The 23254-nt window shown below is 48.6% G+C and overlaps 1 protein-coding gene across 4 annotated transcripts in view; it reads right to left on the bottom strand.

Moving 5' to 3' along the window:
• SLC24A1 (solute carrier family 24 member 1) overlaps positions 1-23254 on the bottom strand; it is a 41028-nt gene continuing 17774 nt past the window's right edge. For 2 of the 4 annotated variants that reach the window (XM_086710984.1, XM_086710983.1), the window contains 8 exons: positions 15389-15442; positions 13946-14054; positions 9918-10001; positions 8737-8828; positions 4841-5404; positions 4029-4118; positions 2989-3155; positions 1-2041 (listed from right to left, as the gene is read on the bottom strand). In XM_086710984.1, the coding sequence (XP_086567110.1) occupies positions 1792-2041; positions 2989-3155; positions 4029-4118; positions 4841-5404; positions 8737-8828; positions 9918-10001; positions 13946-14054; positions 15389-15442 (1410 nt within the window). In that variant the 3' untranslated portion in view covers positions 1-1791. The remainder of the gene's footprint in view (positions 2042-2988; positions 3156-4028; positions 4119-4840; positions 5405-8736; positions 8829-9917; positions 10002-13945; positions 14055-15388; positions 15443-23254) is intronic. The other 2 variants (XM_086710986.1, XM_086710985.1) reach the window with 2 other exon arrangements.

The following is a 23254-nucleotide window of genomic DNA, read 5'->3' as shown; positions in this document are numbered from 1 at the left end:
TCACAATTTATTGAAATTTAATAAAAGTCATTTCCAAAGAATGTGAATCCTGGGGTAGTGAGGCCATTAATTAATCAGCCCATCTTAAGAGATGGATTATGGACTAAAGTATTTTCAGTACAGCCCTTCAACACCAAAATGTTTGATTTTTTTTTCCACATCACATCTGTCCTCTTATATTCCAGTCTGAATCCTCTCACGTTTGTAATTAAAGCCATATTTGCCATCATTATGTATAGTCACCTGAGCTCCTTTTGCTCTGAAACCAGGAACGCGGAACTGCTTCATTTCTAATGGTCCCCTAACTGAGTGCTAGTAAAAGCAGCAAGCAGTGGTATTTAACACACAAGCACTTCGAGTTGCACAAGCACTGCTTCAATAACCACACAATTTTTAAAAACACAGAAGTCCTTTACACTAGCTATTAGAAGTAGTAATACTCTTTTTCTCACTGTGTTGTCGTTATGTTAAGCATTTTTGGAATTTCTCCTTTGTAATTGCCTTAAGAGCCACATGTAAGCCACACGGGAAATCAATCTGGCTTTATCATCCAATGTAGGTTGGCATACAGAAGTAGCATTGCCCCACAAGATCTCTTACTTTATATAGCAGACTTGGCCCTACTGATTTTGGACTCTTTTTAAAAATCACTCCCCTGGGGCGCCTGGGTGGCTCAGTTGGTTGAGCGTCCAACTTCGGCTCAGGTCACGATCTCACAGTTTGTGGGTTCAAGCCCCGCTTCGGGCTCTGTGCTGATGGCTCGGAGCCTGGAGCCTGCTTCGGATTCTGTGTCTCCCTCTCTCTCTGCCCCTCCCCTGCTCGTGCTCTGTCTCTCTCTGTCTCAAAAATAAATAAAACATTTAAAAAATAAAATAAAATCACTCCCCTTCTGACTCACTAGTAGCATTTGTCACTGTTAGGTGAGCATATGCTGGAGGAGCAAAGTCAGGACAACTTTGTATGACTGTCTAATCCCCCAAGGCGACCACTTGATGGAGACAACACTAATTTGGATTTTCTAGTAAGTACATATTTTTAAATAGCCCTCCCTAATATCCCACCCCCCTTCTGGTACAACGGCGAATTATACATTTTCATTTGGGGGGCTACTTATTTTAATTTCACGTTTCAGAAATGCAAAAGAAGAGCTAAGGGAGTCTTTTTAAGCTATCAAATATCAGTACACATTTTACTGGGCTACAGTGTGTAATGATCATTGATTCCTGTTATACTTTTTTTTTTTCCGAGTCTTAGCTCCTTAAACCCACCAATAACTGGAAGTGTAATGTTTACAAACCTGGTAGAACCTCGTGTTTTAAACAGAAAAAGAGAGGACGGCAAGTTGCAGTGTGTGCTTGGGACAGGGGCCAAAGGGTGGGGTGTAGACCACATCTGTGTCTTTGGATCAGCAGCCTTTCAGGAATGATCAGGGAACTGTGAGTATAGGGGCTTGTCCTGCTACTGTGCCTGTCCCTGCCCTCACCCCCAAATGATCCCTCATTCCGAAAACCCTCTGGCTCCAGAGGTCCTTCTACTGGCCTCCATGTGATAGCTGCCAACATCAGGCAGGGGTAAAAACGCCATCCCTCCAGAGGTGAGACAATCCACAACGAGCTGCAGGTGTTTCCAAGGCTAACATTCAGTCCCCGATCACATTCCCATCAGTGGCTCTTTGCCACTCTGGTCTCTCTCATGGACCATGTTCATTCTTTTGTTAATGTAACAAGAAGTATGGTAGCTTCTGGCATGGTTTTCTGATCCACGTCCATTGTGAGCAACAGTGACTCTGCCTCAGACAGATACAGGACAGGAAATGATTCGATCTTCTAACATCACACTGATTATCAGGAATACAAAGTAAAGGAGGAACATTGTGAAGCCCAGGATCTTGTTCATTCTCCATTTGCATGATGCAATTGAAGAGATCACAAACAGGAGCATGAGAAAAAGCAAAACAATTGCACAAAACAAGCCGTTGCTGCTGACTGGAACAGGCTGTAATCCATTGATAAGAGAGAACAGCAACCAAGGGACAGGCAGGCTGCAAGATTGAAGAAACAATGTGAATATTCTGAATGTCTGCACTAATCCCATAAACATAAACAGTATTTTACAATTTACAAAGCACTTATTTTTCCACACACACAAGAAAGCTTATGAAATAGAGCAGAAAATAATAGTCCCATTTCACAGATGAGGAAACGAAGTTCATGGAAATTGAATTACGTGCCCAAGGTCTCACAGCTAATAACAAGGAGTTCTATATTAAAACCGAAATTTTCAGGATTTGAGTGGGTATTTTTTCTTTATAATTCATGACTTTCCTATGAGTAACCCAGGTGAGCTGATGTGTGACTCTTCCATCTGTAAATGTTTGCGATCAGTCCTAGCTCAGGCTAACGTGTCTTTACATTTAAATTAGCCTGAGCTAGGACTTACCATAAAAATTTAGAAAAATCAAAGCCACCACCCAAATCCAGGATACGCCTGTGGAAATGAAAATAGCCCAGAGGTTGGGTTCTGACAAAGTTGGGAGAAGGGGGCAAGAGAATGGGAACAGGGGATGCGGCATTTGCTTGTTTAGACAAAATGCTTTTAGAGCCTCTGAGCTGGCAGGATCCCAAACACAAAGGAGCAGAAGTATCAGCGAGTGAGATTGAGTCATTGCTCCTTCCAACCCCACTTCCACCACCTTGGAGGTCAGTGAGCAGAGCATCTGACTGAATTTGGGAATGAAATTTAAAGGACTTTGTTTTTCGATTCATCTATAAGTTCTAGTCAGTTACATTTCAGACCGCATTTTTGTTCTGTTATCCCCTCAGGCTGTGATGAACGAAGGGAGGACACTTTGATGCCTAGTAGAAACTAATAACATAAATGCCCTTTTATTCCATGTATAAATAATGAAACAGAAAACCAGCAGACAGAGCCAACACCGTGTTTTCCAGTCATTCTTGATATGCCTTGGAAAGCAACTTTGCCACTCACCCCACGGTGATATCAAATATGTTACTGCCCACAGAGCTGGACACAGCCATGTCTCCCAGGCCTTTCCGAGCGACAATCACACTGGTGATGAGGTCAGGAATGGACGTGCCTGCTGCTAGGATCGTCAAACCCATGATCTCTTCTGAAATCCCTATTGTTTCACCAACCTGGTAAAAAGTAACAGCGATGATAAGCCATGGCAACAGCAAAAGGAAAAATCTGAAGCTCTTCAAAGCACCAACCACATGCTACTTTGTGCAAACCCAACACTTTTCCGGAGAGCTCAGCATACTCCCGTGGCCTCGGAGGGAGGGTATGGCGAACCGACAGATGGGGAGATGGGCCACGGAGAGAAGGAGCAGGGTCCCTGCTCAAGGCTGCAGGGAATGACGCAGCTCCTTTCTGGAGTACACGTCTCTCCCTGATACAGCTGTCACTGATATTCCAGCTATAACACCTGCACCTTCTCAGAACTGCCCCTCCGAACACCTGTTCGTGTCACGTTTCCATCTCCAGAATCACGGACACCTGCTATGTGCCAGTTAGAGGCTGGAGACAGAAGTATGGGCACCACAACACTGCCCCTACCCTCAGCCTACTGAAAGAAAAAAGCTCGTGAACAACAATTACAAGTAGAACAGGAAAGCAATGGGCACTCAGAGGAAGACTCACTGGATGCCAGAGACAAGGCAAAATTGAGCTTGCTCTCACAAGTGTGTCCAACATCGCCAGGTGGGGAGGAGCAGGGCATCCATGACAGAGAAAGCCTGGAGTAAGGCTAATAAGCAATGGTCAGTTGGGTCAGACTGTGAAGGGCCTTCTATGTGAGGCTACAGCATGAACATTAAGACAGAAGAGCCGCACTTGAAAACACTACACTCACTGGAAGAAAAAAGGCAAATTTGACCCTTCGTAAACAATCTAGAAACTACAAAGTCACTCGAGCCTCACCGTTCCCTGGGTACTGGCCATTGACCCTGAAGGTAAAAATTGTCCTTGGGCCCCGCTGACGTTGAATGTAGTTCCTGCTGTTCACTCACCTGGTGAGCCCACCAGACCATGAGGTATGAGAAAATGGCTATCCACACGATGGATCCCAGGAAGGTGATAACAAAAAACTTCCTAGACTCCTATTTGCAAGTTTGAAAAGGAAGAGAAATAAGTTGCAGATGCTAAAGGTCATTGGCCCTTCTGAGGGAGCCCCAGAATCAGGGACGGGATCTGCTGAGTGAGTGATGGAGAGGATCTGGGGATGCGTCAGCTGAGATCTGGATCTCCAGTGAGGACCCCGGGATGGTGGCCTGCAGGGGAGTCCAGCCAGCAGGGCATTCAGCAGTCACCAAACTGAAGAGGACTGTTTGCTTGCCCTAGAGCCAGACTTGCCTAGGTGTTTAGTTTGGTATCTGCCACCTCCCCCCTACCCCACCCATCTCTGGACCTAGAGACAGCGTATGGATGGCCTTTGGGTAGGGTATGTTAGCACTTTCCCTATAAATGAGAATACTGGGTAGAAACAGTACTTTCCCCCTAGGTTTTCAGAATATCCCTGGAAATACAGGGGCGGAGTGGGGACGTCTTGGCATCATTCCCATATTAAAATCGAGAAACTGAGAATAGGAGTTGAGGGACCAGATCACATGCTTATAGTGATGGAAATAAGCATGTCTTAGGGCCTCCCAAGCCCACTGGTATGTCCCCATAGGTGCATGGTCCCATCTGGAGCTACAAGTTGCATCCCAGATACTCTCTGTGGTTGAGCCCTGCCAAGCTGATTTGCCCTGTCTTCTCACTTCTTGAGCGGGAGTGCTTAGAGACTCCACAGATTCCCTGGGGTACAGCTGGGCAAACTCACCAGCCTCCGGACATCAGGCACCGTCAACCACAGTGGGAACACAATGGGCAGGAGGAAGAGGTAAATGGCTTGCTTCTGCCTGGTGTCGGGCCACTCCAGGGACAAAGGCTCCTCATTTGCCTCCTCTTCTTCCTCATCGTCCTCCTCTTCCTCATCGTCCTCCTCTTCCTCATCATCCTCCTCTTCCTCTTCATCCTCCTCTTCATCTTTACTGTCACCTCCATCACCTCCCCCTTCACCATCTGTACCTTTCTCGTCACTTTTGGCTTCACCTTGACTCTCAGCATTGAATTCCTGCTCTTCATTTTCACCTTCATCAGCTTTCATTTCACCCTCTTCTGCTTGGAGTTCACCTTCACCTCCACCTTCATCAGCTTTCATGTCCTCATCTTCTGCTTGGAGTTCACTGCCATGTTCACCTTCTTCTCCTTCTGCTTCAATTTCACCTTCACCTTCCAGTTGAGACTCACCTCCACCTTGCTCTCCATTTTTGCCTTCACCAGGAGCTTCACCCTCTTCAGCTACTATTTCACCTGTGCTCTCAGCTCCAGCCACATCTCCTCCCTGCAGTCCAAAGCCAACAAATTAATGTGTAATAACTGCTGGGTTTGTTTTCCCTCCCACTTTCCCCCCACTTTGTTGTTGTTGCTGTTCTCAGAATGGATCTAAAAACTTTAGGAGGAGGAGAAATCATTCAGCAAAATTCCTCCACAACCACAACAGTGGTTGTCCTTTCTTTATTTGATTATTTTCAGGGATGGAAGACTCACCACCTAAGGCACCCTCTGTATCTTGGCAACTCTGATTAGAGTCCATATTTGTAACAAGGTTCTACTCTCTGTGTATAGGTTGACTCTTTGGAGCCACACAGAACAAAGCTAATCACTCTTTCATGAGGCAGCTCTTTTCCCTGAGTTAAAGATTCCCAGTCCCTTCCTTTATTCCATGCTATGGCCTGGAGCCTCCTCCCCATCTTGGTGAACTCATTCTAGTTAGATTATACCCCATGAGGAAGCTTTGAAAACTGAAACAGAACACCACACATAATAGGATCGGACCACAGAATGGAATAAGATTATCACTTCCCTCTCTTGGATACCTACTTCCATTAATGTTGCCTAATATTGCATATCTTTTGGTGGTTACATTGCTGAGCCTACTAAAACTTCTAAATTGTTATATTACCTTACGTATGTAAAACTATGATGGTAATACCTATTTACTGGGGGGTTTTATGTGCCAGGCACTATGTTAAGTGGCTTCAATAATAATAGCTAGCACTTACTGTGTCTCATGAGTCAATTAACTTATGATATAGATGGAATTAAACCCATCTGACAGATGGAGAAACTAGGGTACAGAATAGTTAAATAACTTGCCCGTGGTCCACACAGTGGTCCACATGGTGTAAGTGATAAAGTTGGGATTTGTCATATGGATAGTCCAGCTCTTGGCCTCTTAACCACCAAGCTACCCTTCTTCGCAAATGCCAGGGCTGAATGAGATCTTTGGTTCTCCGTTGGGGAGCTTAGTATAAATACTAATTTTCAAAATAAGTTAATAAAATAAAAGAAATCCAGATGTCCTGGCCCCTCCTGGACCAACTGAATTAGAATCTCTGTGATGAGAACTAAGCCAAGAATCTATTTTAACATGCTCACAAGTGCTCCTAATAGATGCATTTGCAGACCAGTGTTTGGGAACCAAACACTGTGACTCCATGCACTCTAAAAGGCATTGATTCTGAGTGTCCTCAGATTAGGCGCCCAACTAACCTATAGCAACATGCCTGGCCTGTCCCTTGAGCAAGTGACCTGCGCTGTGTGCTCATAGAATATCATCTGTAACGAAGTTCACACAGCCAACCCCAAGGGATACTCAGTGATTCTGAACTCCACTGCATATTCAGATCACCTGAGGGTTTTAAAAACATTCATACCCACCCCAGATACTCTAACTTAATGGTCGAGAGTACATTTTTTTAATTTTTAATGTTTTTTATTTATTCTTGAGAGAAAGGGAGACAGAGCATGAGCCAGGGAGGGGCACAGCAAGAGAGGGACACAGAATCTGAAGCAGACTCTAGGCTCTGAGCTGTCAGCACAGAGCCCGACACAGGGCTCGAACCCATGAGCCGTGAGGTCATGACCTGAGCCGAAGTCGGATGCTCAACCGACTGAGCCACCTAGATGCCCCTGAAATACTTCCTGCCCTCCCTCCCCCAGCCCCATCAGGAGAGAAGGCTTACTGGGGGAGATGACAAGTCATTTAAATCCATAGGTGTGGGAGTGTCTGCCCAGCCTGCACCCTTTTCTCTGAGAACTGTCACCCCTAACGCCCTCTGAATGGGTGGCTCCATTCTTCTGTGTTGGAGTCAGAGCACCCCAGCACTCCCTGTCACAGCTTAGACACAGGCTGGATCCCTGACCTGTGACCTGGTTTAAACAGATTCTCTCTTCTGAGACTGGGAGCCGGTCATCGGTTGACCCCCATAATGGACTGGGGCCTAGAGTGGTGCTATGTGTGCTAATAAGAAAGCAAATACGGGGCACCTGGGTGGCTCAGTCGGTTAAGCACCCGACTTCGGCTCAGTTCGTGATTTCACGGTTCATGAGTTCAAACCCCACATCAGGCTCCGAGCCTGGTTGGGATTCTCTCTCTCTCTCCCTCTCTCTCTGCCCCTCCCCACTCGCACTCTCTCTCTCTTCCCAAAATAAATAAAAATTGAGAGGAAAAAAAGTCTGCACACAGGGAAGGGAACATGAGGGAGCAAAGACAGACAGTGAGAAGCCACCAGGGTCACAGCTGCCTGCTTAGAGCTGGGGGCAGTTCTTTGTGAAATGGAGCTTCGCTTCTGGCCCTGGGATTCCAGGAGATCTCTCTGTCTCCTCTTAATCCCTTGTACTTGAGCTGGCTGCAGTGGGTCTACTCAGGACACTCATGATACCATCAAGAGGTCTTCGACACTAAACCCAAAGTTGCTGGCTTAAGGATGAGGTATAATTGACTATTTCTGGGTGGCAAACTAAAAAAACAAACAGGGATGGAACCTGCAAACTAAATGCAAGTCTATCACTGACCATCATCGACTCCCTTTCTGACTGGGCTGCTGGCCCCACACCCTCGCTGTCATCTCTGAACCCTTACTGAGCACAGCCGCGTGTGCCAGGCACCGCACTTCTCTCTGTGGGACAGACAGTTCAGGAGTGCATCCTGCCCTCAGGAACTTCACTCAGCAGCGAGCTGAAGGAAGAGAGACTCCTAAATGGAGTGCGGGGAAGGCAGTGATAAGAGCCCTGGGACAGGGACAAAGCACATGGGCATTTATTCATCAGATGGGGGTGGGGGGCCAGGGAAGCTTGAGGGCAATGGAGGCATTTACAGTGGCCTGGAAAGGTGGGTGAGGCGATACATGCAGGTGGGGGGATACATGAAGGGGAGGAAACCAAGGTCCGGAGGCAGAAGAGCACGGAGACAGGAGTCCAGTGTAGCTGGAGCGTGGTGGAAGAAGAGGCTGTGTGGCTGTAAAGGCAGCGGCAAGCCCTGTAGACAAACCTCAGGGGGTTCCAAGGCATGGAGCTACGCTTTGAGCTGCCTGGTCTTACTGCCCCCTAGTTTCTGAAAGACCCCCTAACAGTTATTCCTTATGTTTTCCTAGCACGTGACCCGTGGTGGCACATTCTCGTGTGCATATACCGCACTCACACTAAGGTGTTAATGGTGAATTAACTGGCCCCATGAGGTATTATTTGATCTTCAGAGAAAGGGCCATACTTACTTCAGAGGAATGAACCTCAAGCAGCATTTCAGACCTTCAAGAAGGAAGACTCTTTGGTCAGCAACTTCTTCCCTGGGCCTGTTCAATCCCCTCCACCTGGGAAGAGGCTCGTGCCTACCTGACTGCCAGGATCTTCCTCCTGATCTCCCTCAACATCTGGAGCAGGGGCTGGTGTGACCGTGACCGCAGGAAGCTTGGCTGACTCCTCCTCTTTAAAGGACAAACATGGAAAAGATCAGAAGAGTGTGCCAGTTTTTGAGGGCAGCTGGCAGAGCCAGTGTGAGGGGCTACAGGACGCGTCCACCCCAGGGTCTCAGTAAGTTTGGGGAATTTCTTGTTGTTAGGAAAAGTAACATGATGTGATAGGAATTATTGTTGCCCTGTCCACAGAGATACCTGCAGATAGGACAGCCGGGAGCTGGCCATCCTTGCTCCCCCTGTATTCACACATATTTCCATTCTGACCAGTGGGGCCAGGGATCCAACCTATAAAAAGCTTGGGCAACTGGGACCAAAGAGAGGGCAAAGCCCCAGCCCTCAGGGTCTGACCCTGCCCCCTACCGCCTACATGGAGAGGATCCTGATGACTTCAAAGGCAGCACAGCAGTTTGGAAGCCTTGAAATAGGTGGCAGGGAAGGGAGACTCAGAAAGCCTGGAGAGCCGGGTTTAGGAGCAGACCCTCTCACTTCTTCAGACGAGTCAGTTGACCTCTCAGCCTGGGTTTCCTTGTCTATTGTATGGAAAAAATGGCTGCCGCTCTCCCTCCTTCCGCAGGTCGCTGGGTGCATGGGGCAGGCCCGGTGTGCTGTGCAGAACCCACAGGGGCAGGAGCTTCCTCATTCCCTCCATCCCAGGTGCCACATGGATGCTGGACTTCTGCATCACCAGACCCCTGGTGTCCTTCCCTCCTGGGGTTGCTGGTCTCAGACCAATCCCTAAGAGCACTGTCCTTTTGTAGAAGTGACAGGAAGAAGAAACAGAGGTCCCATGGAGTCTCATTTGGGATGAGATTTAGTGAAAAAGAAACGGGCCTTCAATAACCCCTTGGCCTGGCCTGGCCTGGCCCATCAGAGGAGAGTGCGGAGGGGCTGTCCAGAGCCTCCCTAGGGCCAGCAGCCCAGTCAGAAAGGGAGCATACTGGAAGGAGGAGGCTAGAGTGCAGTGGCACTCAGGGCAGCACCAGACTATATCACTCCAGCTGACTGGCCCAGACAGGCCGAGAGGCACGTCTCAGCCCCTGGCCAACAGGAAGGAGGAAGGTAGCATGAGGAAACCCACCAGTTTCACCATCCTCTCACCTGGTTTGTTCTCTGCATTAGCATGAGGCTTGGCTTTGGTCTCCTGATTCAAGCTCTCCTCCTCCTTATCCTTGGAGGGATGGGCTGCAAATGAGAAAGGGGAACACATCTTATCTGAGGCCCTTCAGTTACACTGGTCAGCTGAGCAACCAGAGCAGCTGAAGTGGGTGGGAAGAGGCTGGCCTGGAAGTCATGGTCTGGGTTCCGGTCCTACTCCGCATGTTCCTGCTGCCCGCTCCCAAGCTTTCGCCTTAAATTCCCTGTATGTTACTAACTGGCTGTGACCTTAGGCAAGTCACGTCCCCTCTCTGATCCTATTTCCTCTCTGGCAAGATGACATGGTTGGACTCAGAGGCAACAAATAGGATTTATTTTCTTTACGAGCTCGAATGATGGCTGTTTTGAGTGCTGGATTGAGGAAGATTCTGATCCAAGGATAGTGGAGGTTTTACCATGATTTATTGATAATATCTGCAATGAGCAGGGAACGGACGAAAAATGGCAGGGAGACATGTTTGCCATCCTTGGACTGGATTATCTGTAAGGTCCTTTGTAGCTTGCTTTCTTCAGTGAATTTACCAGAAGCTCTGCTATAGCTCCAGGAGCACTACTGGTGAGACTTTCTTCTCTGGTCAGAAAGGGGAAATAGCCTACCACCAACCTCCCTGCCACACCATTTTGACCCTAGGTACCCAGAGCCTCCTTTCGGATCTCTATGAACACATTTTGCCAGAGGCCCAAAGAGAACTATGGACAGAATAGTGCTGCTCTGATTTCCAGGCAAGAAAACTAGGGAGGGCAATCTTTTTCAATGTGATGATGCTCCAGGCAACATGCAAAGTTTACATGTGTAATTCAAGGTGGGAGGCACAGAGACAGGTGCAGGGGCTCCTGCGGGTCCTCACAGCTGTGTAACCTGTGAGGGTAAGGACAACGGCACAAGCGAGAAAAAAAAGTGGCATCATGGAATCTATTCTGGAGTCCAGGCTGGCTCTCCCCTGTGAGCGCTGGGTGACCCTGGGAAGCCTGTGTGCCCTCTCTAAGCCTCAGCGTCCCCCTCTAAAAAGGCAACATCATGATATACTGAGAGCACTGATGTGGGGGTCCGTGAGACAAAAATAAATAAAAAGGCTTTAATGCTACAATTAAATATTGCTATGTTAGCTGGGATTCTGATACCAGATAGTCTGGGTTTGGATCCTAATTCTGCCACTTGATAGTCAGGGACCTAGCTCAGTGATTGCTTAACCTCTCTGTCCCTCAGTTTCTTCATCTGTAAAATCTTACAGAGTTGTTAATGGAATAAATAAGTTTATACATGAATGTGCTTTAAACAGTGCCTGGCACCTAGAAAGCACTATATAAGCATTAGCTACAACAAGGACGAAGTGAGTAATGGAGAGCAGCTGTCCCACCCAGGAAGCATCTCTGCAGTGGCCCAGCATTCCAGAGCGTTTGAGTTAGAAGGGAACCTGAAGATCCTCTAGTTTATGACAGACAGACTGAGAAGGTACAATGTGGGAAGCTGCTGGGACCAAACTCTGCCTGGGTCCAGGATGGGCAGGAAGCATAAACGGGTCTGGAATTTCCTCCTTTCAGCCTGTCAACTAAGCTCTCAGAGATGGTTCAGCTGCAGCTGCGTCTGGCAACAGGCTCCATCCTGCAGGGCCACCACTCTGGCATGACTTCCAAGTGTCCTGGTGGGCCAACCCAGCAGGTGCTCTTCAGAGCTGAGATGTCAGGAAGCAGGCCCTCCGCTGCCTGCTCACCCACACACCTTTAATGCCCCCCCTGGCATGGATGACGCATTGCAATCTTCTGTTGAGCAACAAACACAGAGTTGTTACCAAAGGAGAGAGTCCCACTCGTTCTGGTCCTGGTGCTGAGAATATCTGCCGACTGTTGGCTGGAAGGGCTGGCAAGAAAAACCAAGTCCCCCTGTTTCCTTCTCACTCCTCATCACACACCCTAACCTCTCATTTCCCTTGCCACTGAGGAAAGCAGGTCAGCTGCAGAACCTCTTTCTGTCCCTCTCTCCCTCTCTCTCTTACATATGCACACATCCATAGATGTGAAATCACCATAGAAGGCATAGGATCTTGGAGAAGAAAGGCCCCTTCACAGGGTGGGTGAGAGTTCAGACCACACATCAGCTCTGTGGAAAGAGTTGGAACACCTGGAAAGGGTGGAAACATCTGGACAGCCATTTGGAAACAGCATATGGAAACACAAACATGGATCTGGAAAGTCTTGGGAACAAAGGCCTTCACCACAGTTCTGCAAGGTCCCGGGCCCTCCTGGATGGGGTCTGGGAGTATAGAATCCGGGTTGGCTTCTCAGAGCAGGACTTCATCCCAGAGCGTATCAGCAGTTACCCACCACGAGGGCCTTTCCACGCCTCCCTGCCTGCCACATGTACCCACCATATACCAAGCTTGCTTGTCTTCCTAGGGATGACTGTCGCTGGCTCCCCCAGCACTTGTTTCCTCACGTGGCCTCTCTACTCTCAGCGTGGCCGGATCATCTCCTACTTAGTATCAATCTCCTCTGACCTCTGCCTGGCCTGGCCATCACATAATCCTGTTAGGACAAGTAGGTCAGCTGTTGGCAGGCTGCCAGTCATGGAAGTGGCCCAGGCAAGGGGCCCTGCAGTCCCATTCAGGAGATCTTTATCTTCAGGACTTTGCTAGAGTTGGTGATTCTACAAGGAGTGGCGGAGAGTAACCCAGAGATACAGCTTCCTTCACCGCCCCAGGCCAGGTACGCCCCCAGCACGATCACCCACAGGCTACTGCGTAATGCAAACTCCACTCTCAAAACTCCAGGGGCACTGTTTTTCTGGAGTTGACACTTGGGAGTAGCCTCTCTCAATGTCTGCAGAGGCTCGCCCTGAGGATTTCCTGAGGAAGGTTTCATCACCTCGGCTTTGTCTCTGCTTTTCCCAGTACAATAGCCTTCTAAATACCCTAAACCCAATACTGTATCTGAAGGGGATATTTCAAGGCCTGAGGAAATTCTGAGCCCCTTCCCAACCTCTCCCCCTGCCACTCCTCTCCCTCCCCCCCCGCCCCCCCCCCCCCACAAGATTTGTCCCTGAACCAGAAAAGTCAGTGAGGGTGTTTCCCGATGCTCATGGGCCAGTCTCCAGTGTCATATTCAGCTCAGCCCTCAGCCCTCCTTCCAACTACATTCTGACCCCTTGGCTTCTGCCCACAGGCCAACCTGGGCTCCTAGTTTTGCACCAGAGATCCAGAGATGAAGGGACCCAAGGAGAACAGGAGTGTACCTGAGGGTGCCCTTTAGGGGCCTGAGAAGCATTTTAGGAACAGTTCTCTGGGGAAGTGGGCCAAAAGGCAAGACTTGGTAAGGTGCATGGAGAGAATCTTAGCTACCCCCATCATTTGTCAATCAGGACCCACTTTACTTTGGACCCCTGTCATCCTCCAGAAGTGGTCCTGGCAGCTCCTTTGGGGTTCCTGGCTAGGGAGAGGGTTACCAGTTTCCCTAGGACTCCAGAGCTAGACAAAGACCAAGGGGAGGTGCTACTCAGAGCTTCTGGGCTGTGGGGCCCTACAGGAGGTACCCCCAGAAGTGGCCCTGGCAGTCAGCCTGGACCAAGCTGCCTGGCTGGAGGTTCTGTGGGACACTGGAGACGACTCGTGGGTGGTGGGCTACGCAGGGAAGTCACTGAGGACAGCCCTGACATCGACCAGAGCAGGGCACATGGCACTCATGGCCTCACTAACTACAAGTGGACCCTTTTACAGGAGGGGACACACAGACATGGAAGCCATGGGATACAGATGCCTAACCTTAGCTCCTTGGGGCCCTCTCCTGTTGAGTCCCATGTCCTCTCTCTACCCTGTCTCCCAGACAGTTGGCTTCATCCCCCCACTCCCCCCATTCCCCACTCCGTTCTCATCCTACCCACTGCCCCCTAGTTTTGCATGTCCCAGGTCTTGTCCACCTGCGGGAGGGAGGGAGGGAGTGGACAGGAGACCACGCAGGTCCAGGGAGGCCTTGCTTACCTTCTCCCAGAGGGTCCAGGCTGTGAAGCATGAGCCGGTAGATGGTGCTGCGGATGGTGCTGTTGTGCAGAGAGGTCGAGCTGCTCCCTCGGGTCAGCATTGCTGGGAGCTGAGCAGGGGAGAGCCGCACAGGCCTCAGTGAGCCCCTGCCCAAGCCAGGGGAGGAGCCACACAAGGGCCTCCCTAACCCTGCCTCCCTCCCATAGAGCTCAGAACAAAGCACAGGAGCCTTCTCCTGGCCTCCCTTCTCCCTTCCCCTCAGTGAGAAGAGTTACATTCTGCTTTCTTTCTCAGGCTCCTCTCACTCTTCCATGACTGGCTAATTTTACATACCAAATAATTCCCCAAGGTCTCAACAGGGAGCAGACAATGTGTACTAAGCATAACACATTACCAAGGGTTTGTCCTTCCCTGAAAATGCACTGTCATAGAAACACACACCCACACACAGCACAGACGGACCCCTGTGCACGGGCACAGCCCTTTACAGTCCACAAAGCATCATTGCGCTTTATCGTTGCCCCACCCCCAGATAAGCAAGGCTGTGACCCCCTTCTACAGAAAAGGACATGGAAACTCAACGAGGCTAGGTGATTTATCCAAGGTCGTGTGGGGAGTAAATGAAAGTATCAAAATGGGCACTCAGGTCTTTTGATTCCCAGTTCAGTCCTTTTTTCTACGCACAGGTGCTCAAGAGACCTTCGTAGGTGCACACATACACACATCTGTACATGCAGATACCCAGATGTGACACACATAGAAATATCATCTGATGTCCAAGGGAACATCCAAAGACAGACTGACACTTGCTCTGTCCCTCCCCCACGCTCCCCACGCCACCCCCATCCCTCTGGATCTGAACTCTTCTGCCATCTAGTGGCTGTGGTAACACAGTACTTCATAACAGCTCTGGGGATTTTCTTCAGATGAAGAAGGTTTCAGTCAGGCCCCAGACTCTCCCTTCTAAGGTTCCCATAATTCTCCCCAAATATCCCATAGGCCAAAGCAGCCAAGATACAGTTTTTCAGAAGCCTCAGACCCCCACATGCCCCCAGTGCCTCTCCTATGTTTCTCTTATTTCCAGGGCATCCCAAAGCCACAGGTAATTGGGCTTTGAGATCAATTCTAAATGTTGGGGCTTGAGTTCATCTAGTCCAAACAGTCATTTCACAGATGCAAAAGCTCACACAGCAAACTAGTGGTGGAGCGAGCAGTGATGTTCTGGCCTCAGCTCCCAAACAAGCACCTCAAGCACCTCGTCCAAGGCCACCTTAGAGGTGACAGTCCTGTTGGCAGAGGAGCTGGCGCCTTCCCTGGCTCATCCTGACAGCACTCCCTGGGGCTTCCCAAGCCTGAACCCGGCCCAGCACCCCCAGCATCAGGGCCACAGGGCCTCTGAGACCCTGCAGCGCCCCCTCTGGGCAGACTCCACATGGCACCCACCTTTAGCTTCTTGTTTTCCTGCAGCTCATCCACCGCAACTGCCCCATTGCCTGGCTGCAAACAGGGACAGGAGTCACGAGATGTCTGGAGAGACCCTTGCTCTCTCTCCCTAATTCTCTCTCTCTCCAAGGAACCCTCAGTTTGAGAAACACACCCAGAGAGAACCTGGTCTCGGGACATGTTTTCACATGTGCAAACCCCAGCCTGGCCTTTCACAGTCTGGCTTCAGCCCCCCGCCCCCCACAGTCTTCTTAAATGTATCCACTCACGACAGCCCACTACCACCAACCGTCTCTCAGTCCCTCAAATGCACCGTCTTTACCTGCTGTGAAACCCTCATCACAGGGTCCCTCCTCCCATGTTTGGAACCCTCTCTCCCTCACTCCCCATAGTTCAGGCCTCCATTTACATGTCACCTTCCTCTGTGAGGTTAAAGTGCTAATTATTTTTTATATGCTCCTGTTCTTTTCCTTCATAGCACTTTCCTCAATCTAGTCTTGTTTTTAATAAACAGACAAATAAATCAACTGCCCCACTAGCATCTTGAAGGTAGATTGCCTCTTTCATTCACCACCATGTGTTCGGCGTGAAAACACTCTTGAGCACTTAGCAAAGGTTCAATAAATATTTGTTGAATTAATGCATGGATGAACCATCCTGTAACTACACCCAATCTATTCGAGCTCCTGTTCCCTTGTTTACACCTTTTCCCTCTGCATAAAATGCCTCATCCATTCCCCCATGTCTCCAGTTTTTCAGAAAATTCACGGTGAATACTTCTATAAAGCTTTCCTGAATGGCCCCTTCCCCCGCCCCCACTCACTCCAGCTCACTACAATACCTCTCTCTTCAAAAGCTGTATAACAAGAGTAAGCACATTTTGTGTTACCAAAACCTGGCTCTGTGATCAAGTAAGTGCTAGTGTCCTGGGGAAGCTGTAGGGCAGCCATCTGGGAAATGAGACAGCCCTAGAAAAATCCAAGATGAAGAATCATTAAACCCGCAGTAACTATTGTCTGGACCACTAGCTTTCCACCTGGCATTTATTGCTTTATAATGCTGTTTGAACTTTTAAAAGAATCATTTAAAAAAATTTTTTTAATGTTTATTTATTTATTTTTTTTTTCAATGTTTATTTATTTTTGGGACAGAGAGAGACAGAGCATGAACAGGGGAGGGGCAGAGAGAGAGGGAGATACAGAATCGGAAACAGGCTCCAGGCTCTGAGCCATCAGCCCAGAGCCCGACGCGGGGCTCGAACCCACGGACCGCGAGATCGTGACCTGGCTGAAGTCGGACGCTCAACCGACTGCGCCACCCAGGCGCCCCTGTTTATTTATTTTTGAGAGAGAGAGAGAGAGACAGAGGGGGAGGGGGGAGGGGCAGAGAGAGAGGGAGACACAGAATCCGAAGCAGGCTCCGGGCTCTGAGTTGTCAGCACAGAGCCCAACGCAGGGCTCAAACCCACAAACCATGAGATCGTGACCTGAGCCTAAACTGGACGCTGAACCGACTGAGCCACCCAGGTGGCCCTAATAGAATCATTTTTTTAACTTTGCCATATGTGAGTTATCTACCCAGCTTGACTCCATATTTTTTTGAACTTACGATATAGTCATCTGTTCCCCAAGCCTGTGGCATAGGTTCTTGTACACAGGAGGTGCTCACTAAAGGTGAGCTGAATGAGGAGCTACTCCTAAGTGGCTTCCAGTACTATCTTCAGGTGGCAGGGTCACTGATAGCTGCCCCCAGTAATTGTCTTCCCCTCCTCACTGCCGGCCTCCATGGCCAGAACTAGAACTGGACTTGCTCTGTATCTCCTGTCTGTGTTTCAGCTCAGAAAATAAAGAAAACCCTGACTGGGCCAGAAAGGAATCGGGACCAATTCTATCTCCAGATAGAAAGCAGAACGTGATTCAAGAAATGAGAAGGTCAGATAAAGGTGCGGTGGTTGGAGGGACGAGGAGGCTTCCAAAAGTAAGTAGAACTTGGGGTGCCTGGGTGGCTCAGTCGGTTGAGCGTCCGACTTCAGCTCAGGTCATGATCTCACAGTTTGTGGGTTCAAGTCCTGCTTTGGGCTCTGTGCTGACAGCTCAGAACCTGGAGCCTGCTTCGGATTCTGTGTCTCCCTCTCTCTCTGCCCCTCCCCCACTCACGCTCTGTCTCTTTCTCTCTCTCAAAAAATAAATAAACATTAAAAAATTGTTTTTAATGTAGATAGAATCTGAGTAAGCTTTGAAGGATGGGGGAGGTCTGAATGCTGGATATACACTTGAATAAATAAACAGATGGATGAACAAATGAATATGCAAATGAATGAAATGGAGCAGAAATAACCAATCTGCATCTGAAGGGAGCACTCTAGATTTCTTGAACAAAGCCCCTGACTCTTTCCTGACACACCTGTAAGTTCACTGGGATACTGGAAGCTATAGCACCGACCCCCAGTGGCCCAGCCATCTCACTGTTTATCATGTCCCACCCACACCCAGTGAGTTTTTGGAGGTAACAAACTGTGAGGAGCCAGGCTGCCCTTTGGGGTAGCCAGTTCTGTCCTCAGAGGAGCAGGAGAGATTGACTTTTGCCCCATGATGTACAGGCCTCCTGATTTTTCTGCTATTCAGGTTTACTCAAGCCAAAGTACTTCTCTAGGAGCGCATCATTCTTTGCACACACCAATATCTTCTCCCTTCAGCATGTACTTCTAACCTTCTGACACCTTTCACATCCACTTTCTCATCCAATACCGCCAACCCCGTGAAGTAGACAAGGTTAGCGCTATTACTGCTTTTTGATAGATGGGAAAACTGAGATGCAGAAAGAGCCCGGGGCTTGCCCACACTCACAGAGACAGTGTCAGAACTCCGATCTCCATTGGAGGGAGATATTTGTTGCTGTTGTTGTTTACGAACTCCTATTTCTTTTCCCAAGGTATTGAGGTAAAAATCTCTATTCCCTAGTGGCTCTGCAAATTATTGACATTTTAGATAAATGGACATAAGTGTTTGCCTACTTTTAGGTGTGGACGATGGGTCCACTTACAGGAAGCAGTCCGGCAAGTGGGTGCATTCAGAATATGCCCTTAGTACAAACACATTTCATATCCACCTCTCACACCAACCCAGTGCCCCTCCTCTTTCTTCAGCCTCATCACCCCACCCTCCCCTTCTCCTCACAAAAACTAGCAAAGGGGCTGAGGAAACCAAAGAGGATGTCTCCATGCCAGCCAAAGCCCCCAGCACCTGCATGGTATCTTGCTGAGGTTGAGCAATAGGACCCCTTGCTGCCATTCATGGGAACCTGGGATGGCAAATATGGCAGGCCCTCAGGGGGCTTCCCCTCCTGACTTCCAGTTTCTGTTTCCCACTGATGTAGCAGTTAATCATTGACCTCTCCCCTTCTAGACCATCCGTGACACATTTTCTGAACCATGTATTTTAGTCTCTGTTGTTATTGTTGTTTTAAGATTCATTTAACAAATATTTACTGAGTCCCTGGTCTGAGTCCTGCCTTCACCGAGGTTAGACTCTAATAGGGGACTCTTCACTCTAGCCCTTTGCTGAGTACAGTCTTGCATCCGGATCCACTCATTTGTCTAGGCTGGAAACCCAAAAGTCTACCCAAATTGCTCCCTCTCCTTCACAGCCCAGGTCCAGTCAGCTGTCAGATCTAGTTACTCAAAGTCCTCACTTGTGGCCTCGTGTCTCCACTCTTCCTGCCTACAGTCCTGCAAGCCTCTGACTCCTGATCTGTTCCTCTTGCAGCTCATTCTCCACCCCTCAGCCAGAGTGATTTTCTGAACAAAGCACAAATCATGTCCCTCCCCTACATCCTGGGGGTTTACTGTCCTCATGAGGGAGTCCAGACTCCTTGGCTGAGCACACACTAGCCTCCTGCTTACCTCCAGTCCAGCACTGTCCAACAGAAATAGAATGCAAATCATATACGCAAACGTAATTCCTGTAGCAGCCACATGTTTTTAAAGTAAAAGAAATGAGTGGAATTGATTTTAATAATATACTCTAGCCCAATATACTAAAAATATTATAATTCAACATGTAATTAATATCATTGAGCTATTTTACTCCCCCCCCCCTTTTTTTCATCATACCAAACCTTTGAAACCCAGTGTATATTCTATACTTAACAGCATAACTCAGTCGGACCAGCCCCATTTCAAGAGCTCTGTAGCTACGTGTAGCAACTGGTCCGTATTGGACAGTGCGGCTATATCTCCTCACGGTGTCTCATTCCCTCGGCCTCTCCACAAGCCCAGGAGAGTCCTGGCCCCAGCTTCAGTCAGCCACCCCCTGCTGGTCCTTCAAGATTCTGTTAGACATCACCTCCCGGAGGAAGCCTTCCCTAACTCTCTGGTCTGTTGAGGTGTCTAACCCCTCAGCAGTACCCGCCGCAGTACTAAGCCCCTCAGTGCTTTCCTATACCATTACAGGTGATATTAACTTTATTTATTTACTTTGGGGGTGGGTGGGGGAGAGAGAATCCCAAGCAGGCTCCACACTGCCAGTACAGAGCCCGATGCAGGGCTCAACTCACAAACCATGAGATTACGACCTGAGCCCAAACCAAGAGTCAGATGCTCAACTGACTGAGCCGCCCAGGTGCCCCTGAAATTATCTTGTTTTTACTTGTTTATCATCCATATGCCCTCTCCCCCACACTATTAATGTTGGTTTTCTATTTCCAAGTTATTCAGGTGGTAGAGCATCTAGAAATCATGCTGTTACTTGTAGAACACCATGTATATCTAATCTCATATTTAATCCCATCATTTTCAGTATGAGAAAATATTACTGTGTTGCATGAATGCATGTAAAATCTCAATTATAAGCACACATGCATTCATGGAAACAAGCTATTAGACCAGGCATGATCAGGTTCTTGAGTTCTGTTCATATTTGTTTCTTACACATTCATTTTGTCATCTGCCAGCACTGACTAGCAGGTGAACACTAAAAAAATTTTATGACGAAAAGAAGGCTTAAAATTGAGAATTGTACTCATACCAACTTTTTGTGACAACTGGGGGGAAGCTAAGTATTCAAGGAGTTGAAGGAGGGAACCCTGGGGCTCCTGGCTGGCTCAGTCACTAGGGCGTGCAACCCTGATCTCAACATTGTGAGTTCAAGCCCCACAACGGGTGTGGAGCCTATTTAAAAAAAATAAATAAAAATAGGGGTGCCTGGGTGGCTCAGTCAGTTAAGCATCCAACTTCAGCTTAGGTCATGATCTCATGGTTCGTGGGTTCGAGCCCCGTGTCGGGCTCAGTGCTGACAGCTCAGAGCCTGGAGCCTGTTTCAGATTGTGTGTCTCCCTCTCTCTCTGCCCCTCCCCTGCTCTCTCTCTCTCTCTCTCTCTCTCTCAAAAATAAGTAAACATTAAAAATTTAAATTAATTAATTAATTAAAAATGGGTGAATGCTAAGGAAGGAAGGAAGGAAGGAAGGAAGGAAGGAAGGAAGGAAGGGAGGAAGGAAGGAAAAAAAAAACCCTCAGCCCAGGCTAGGATGCTTAGTGGATTCCCTGCAGCCTAGAGCAGGGACGGGGGAGGGGGCTGGTCCACAGAGACTGAAAAGGCTTTCCTGTCCACAGCCCCCTTGTCTCCACAGCAGACAGGTACCATATAAGCCACTGACAGAAGCCCTTGGAATAAATGTCAACCCTGGCAAGAAAGGGAAGGGGTGGCTCCTTAGGAGGTACTTGGTTTGCCTGCTTGAGAGTCATATTGGTTGGTTTAATTAAAAAAAACCGGGGCGCCTGGGTGGCGCAGTCGGTTAAGCGTCCGACTTCAGCCAGGTCACGATCTCGCGGTCCGTGGGTTCGCGCCCCGCGTCAGGCTCTGGGCTGATGGCTCGGAGCCTGGAGCCTGTTTCCGATTCTGTGTCTCCCTCTCTCTCTGCCCCTCCCCCGTTCATGCTCTGTCTCTCTCTGTCCCAAAAATAAATAAAAAACGTTGAAAAAAAAAAAAAAAAAAAAAAAAACCTTGCCAGGAAAACAAAACAAAACAAAACAAACAAAAAAACAGGCCTCAATGCATTTAGGAAAGAGTGGCAGACTTTTCTCCAGAGTTTCACATTCTGAAGTATTCTTGAGGGCATGATGTGGATAGAGACCCAAAGGGACCCAAAATAGGTTTGTTCCCCTCCCCCCCACCTCCTCCCACGGATTCCTTTTCACCACTGGCTCCCCTCCAGCCATATTGCCAATTAGCATCTCCTGCAGATGGCTGGTCCTTTCTAGCTAAGCTGGGAGCTCTCTCTATAATGGCCAGAGGTGCTTCAACCATTGAGAGATAACGCTTTTAAAGCCAGGCTAGTGTATCGGCTTTGCTGTTTATTGGCTTTCTGTGACTATGCATGGTCAAGGCAAGTCAGATATTTATCATGTCAGGCTAGAACAAATACATGGACAGGTGTACGCTTTATACTCAGGCATACTTTCTACTCAGGTATAAAATTTCAGAGCAAGCTAAGTTAGCCTATATCGATAATAGGGGTCATAAAAGGTATCCCAAACCAATACATGCCAGTTTGACGATGTTGTCTAAAATATCTTAGCCCAGGGGTGCCTGGGTGGCTCAGTCGGTTAAGCGTCTGACTTGACTTCCTCTCAGGTCATGATTTCACGGTTTGTGAATTTGACCACCGCGCGTCGGGCTCTGTGCTGACAGCTCAGTCAGCACAGAGCCTGGAGTCTGCTTTGGATTCTGTGTCTCCCTCTCTCTCTGCCCCTCCCATGCTCACACTCTGTCTCTCTCTCAAAAATAAATAAACATGAAAAAAATTTTTTAAAGAATTAATAATTCTCTGATCTTGTCTCCAAATTGTTCACATAGAAAAACACCTGCAAGTATGTTGCAATTGGTAACACACCATGTGGCCATTTCCGTGTGTTTATGTTCTGTCTGTGGCTGCTTTCATGCTGCAACAACAGAGCTGAGAAGTTGTGACAGAGACTGTATGGCCTGCAAAGCCTGAAATACTTACTATCTGGCTCTTTCCGGTAAAAGTCGGCCAACCCCTGCTCTGGGTCATCCCATTCACTTTATAGACAAACAATCTAAGGCCTGGTTGAAAAGCAAAGTGACTTTGTAGCACTTTGTATAAAGCTCGTTTTATTACAATTACTCTTGCCAAGCCTGTCCTTTCTACTGGAAGGGACACAATCTTTTTCCCACACTGCTTTTCATCTAAGTGCTTAATCATAAAGGTTTGTTGAATGGCATTGACTTGCCCAGGGCAACAGGGAGAGTCTGCAGTGTAGCCTGGATTAAAATCCAAAAATACAGCTTCAGGAATCAGTGGTAAGAACCACCAACTCGCTGTGAAACTAGCTGAGTTAAATATCTGCTGGGGGCCTCACTTTTCTCTACACTGGAGTCCCTGAACTGTTAGGATCTCCTGAGGAAACCGAACCAAATACTTACGGATCTCCTGCTAGAGACAAGACCCTGGGAGCACCTCTTTGGGAGATGCAAAGACTGTTTCCTGTTCAGTGGCAATGATGAGCTTGATGCTGTAGCCACCCCCTCTACCCCTCACCCCAGTCTGCTAACGGAGGCAGGGGGAGGCCCAGGTGTCTTTCCTATTCCTATTTCTCTCCAAAAGGAGCTGGCTCACACTGCCCTCCACTTCTCTTCCTGCTGCTTAGACTTCCGGAGCACCTGTGGCTCTGACCTGGCCTACCCCGCCTCTCCTTGACTCCCTACCACCCTGTCTGGTGGTATGCCCCACTTCTCTCTGACTTCTTCACTTTGGGCCATGGCAGACTGAATAAGCCCGGTTTCCCTGGATGCCTGCTTTCCAGAGGTGATGCTCAGAGAGGAACCATTAGTCGGGGAGAGGTGTGC

The sequence above is a fragment of the Puma concolor genome, chromosome B3, assembly GCF_028749965.1.
Source record: "Puma concolor isolate L17-30 chromosome B3, mPumCon1.1.hap2, whole genome shotgun sequence".
NCBI lineage: Eukaryota > Metazoa > Chordata > Mammalia > Carnivora > Felidae > Puma > Puma concolor.
The sequence above is the reverse complement of the archived record's forward strand: the minus strand, read 5'-3'. Positions and strand labels throughout refer to the sequence as shown.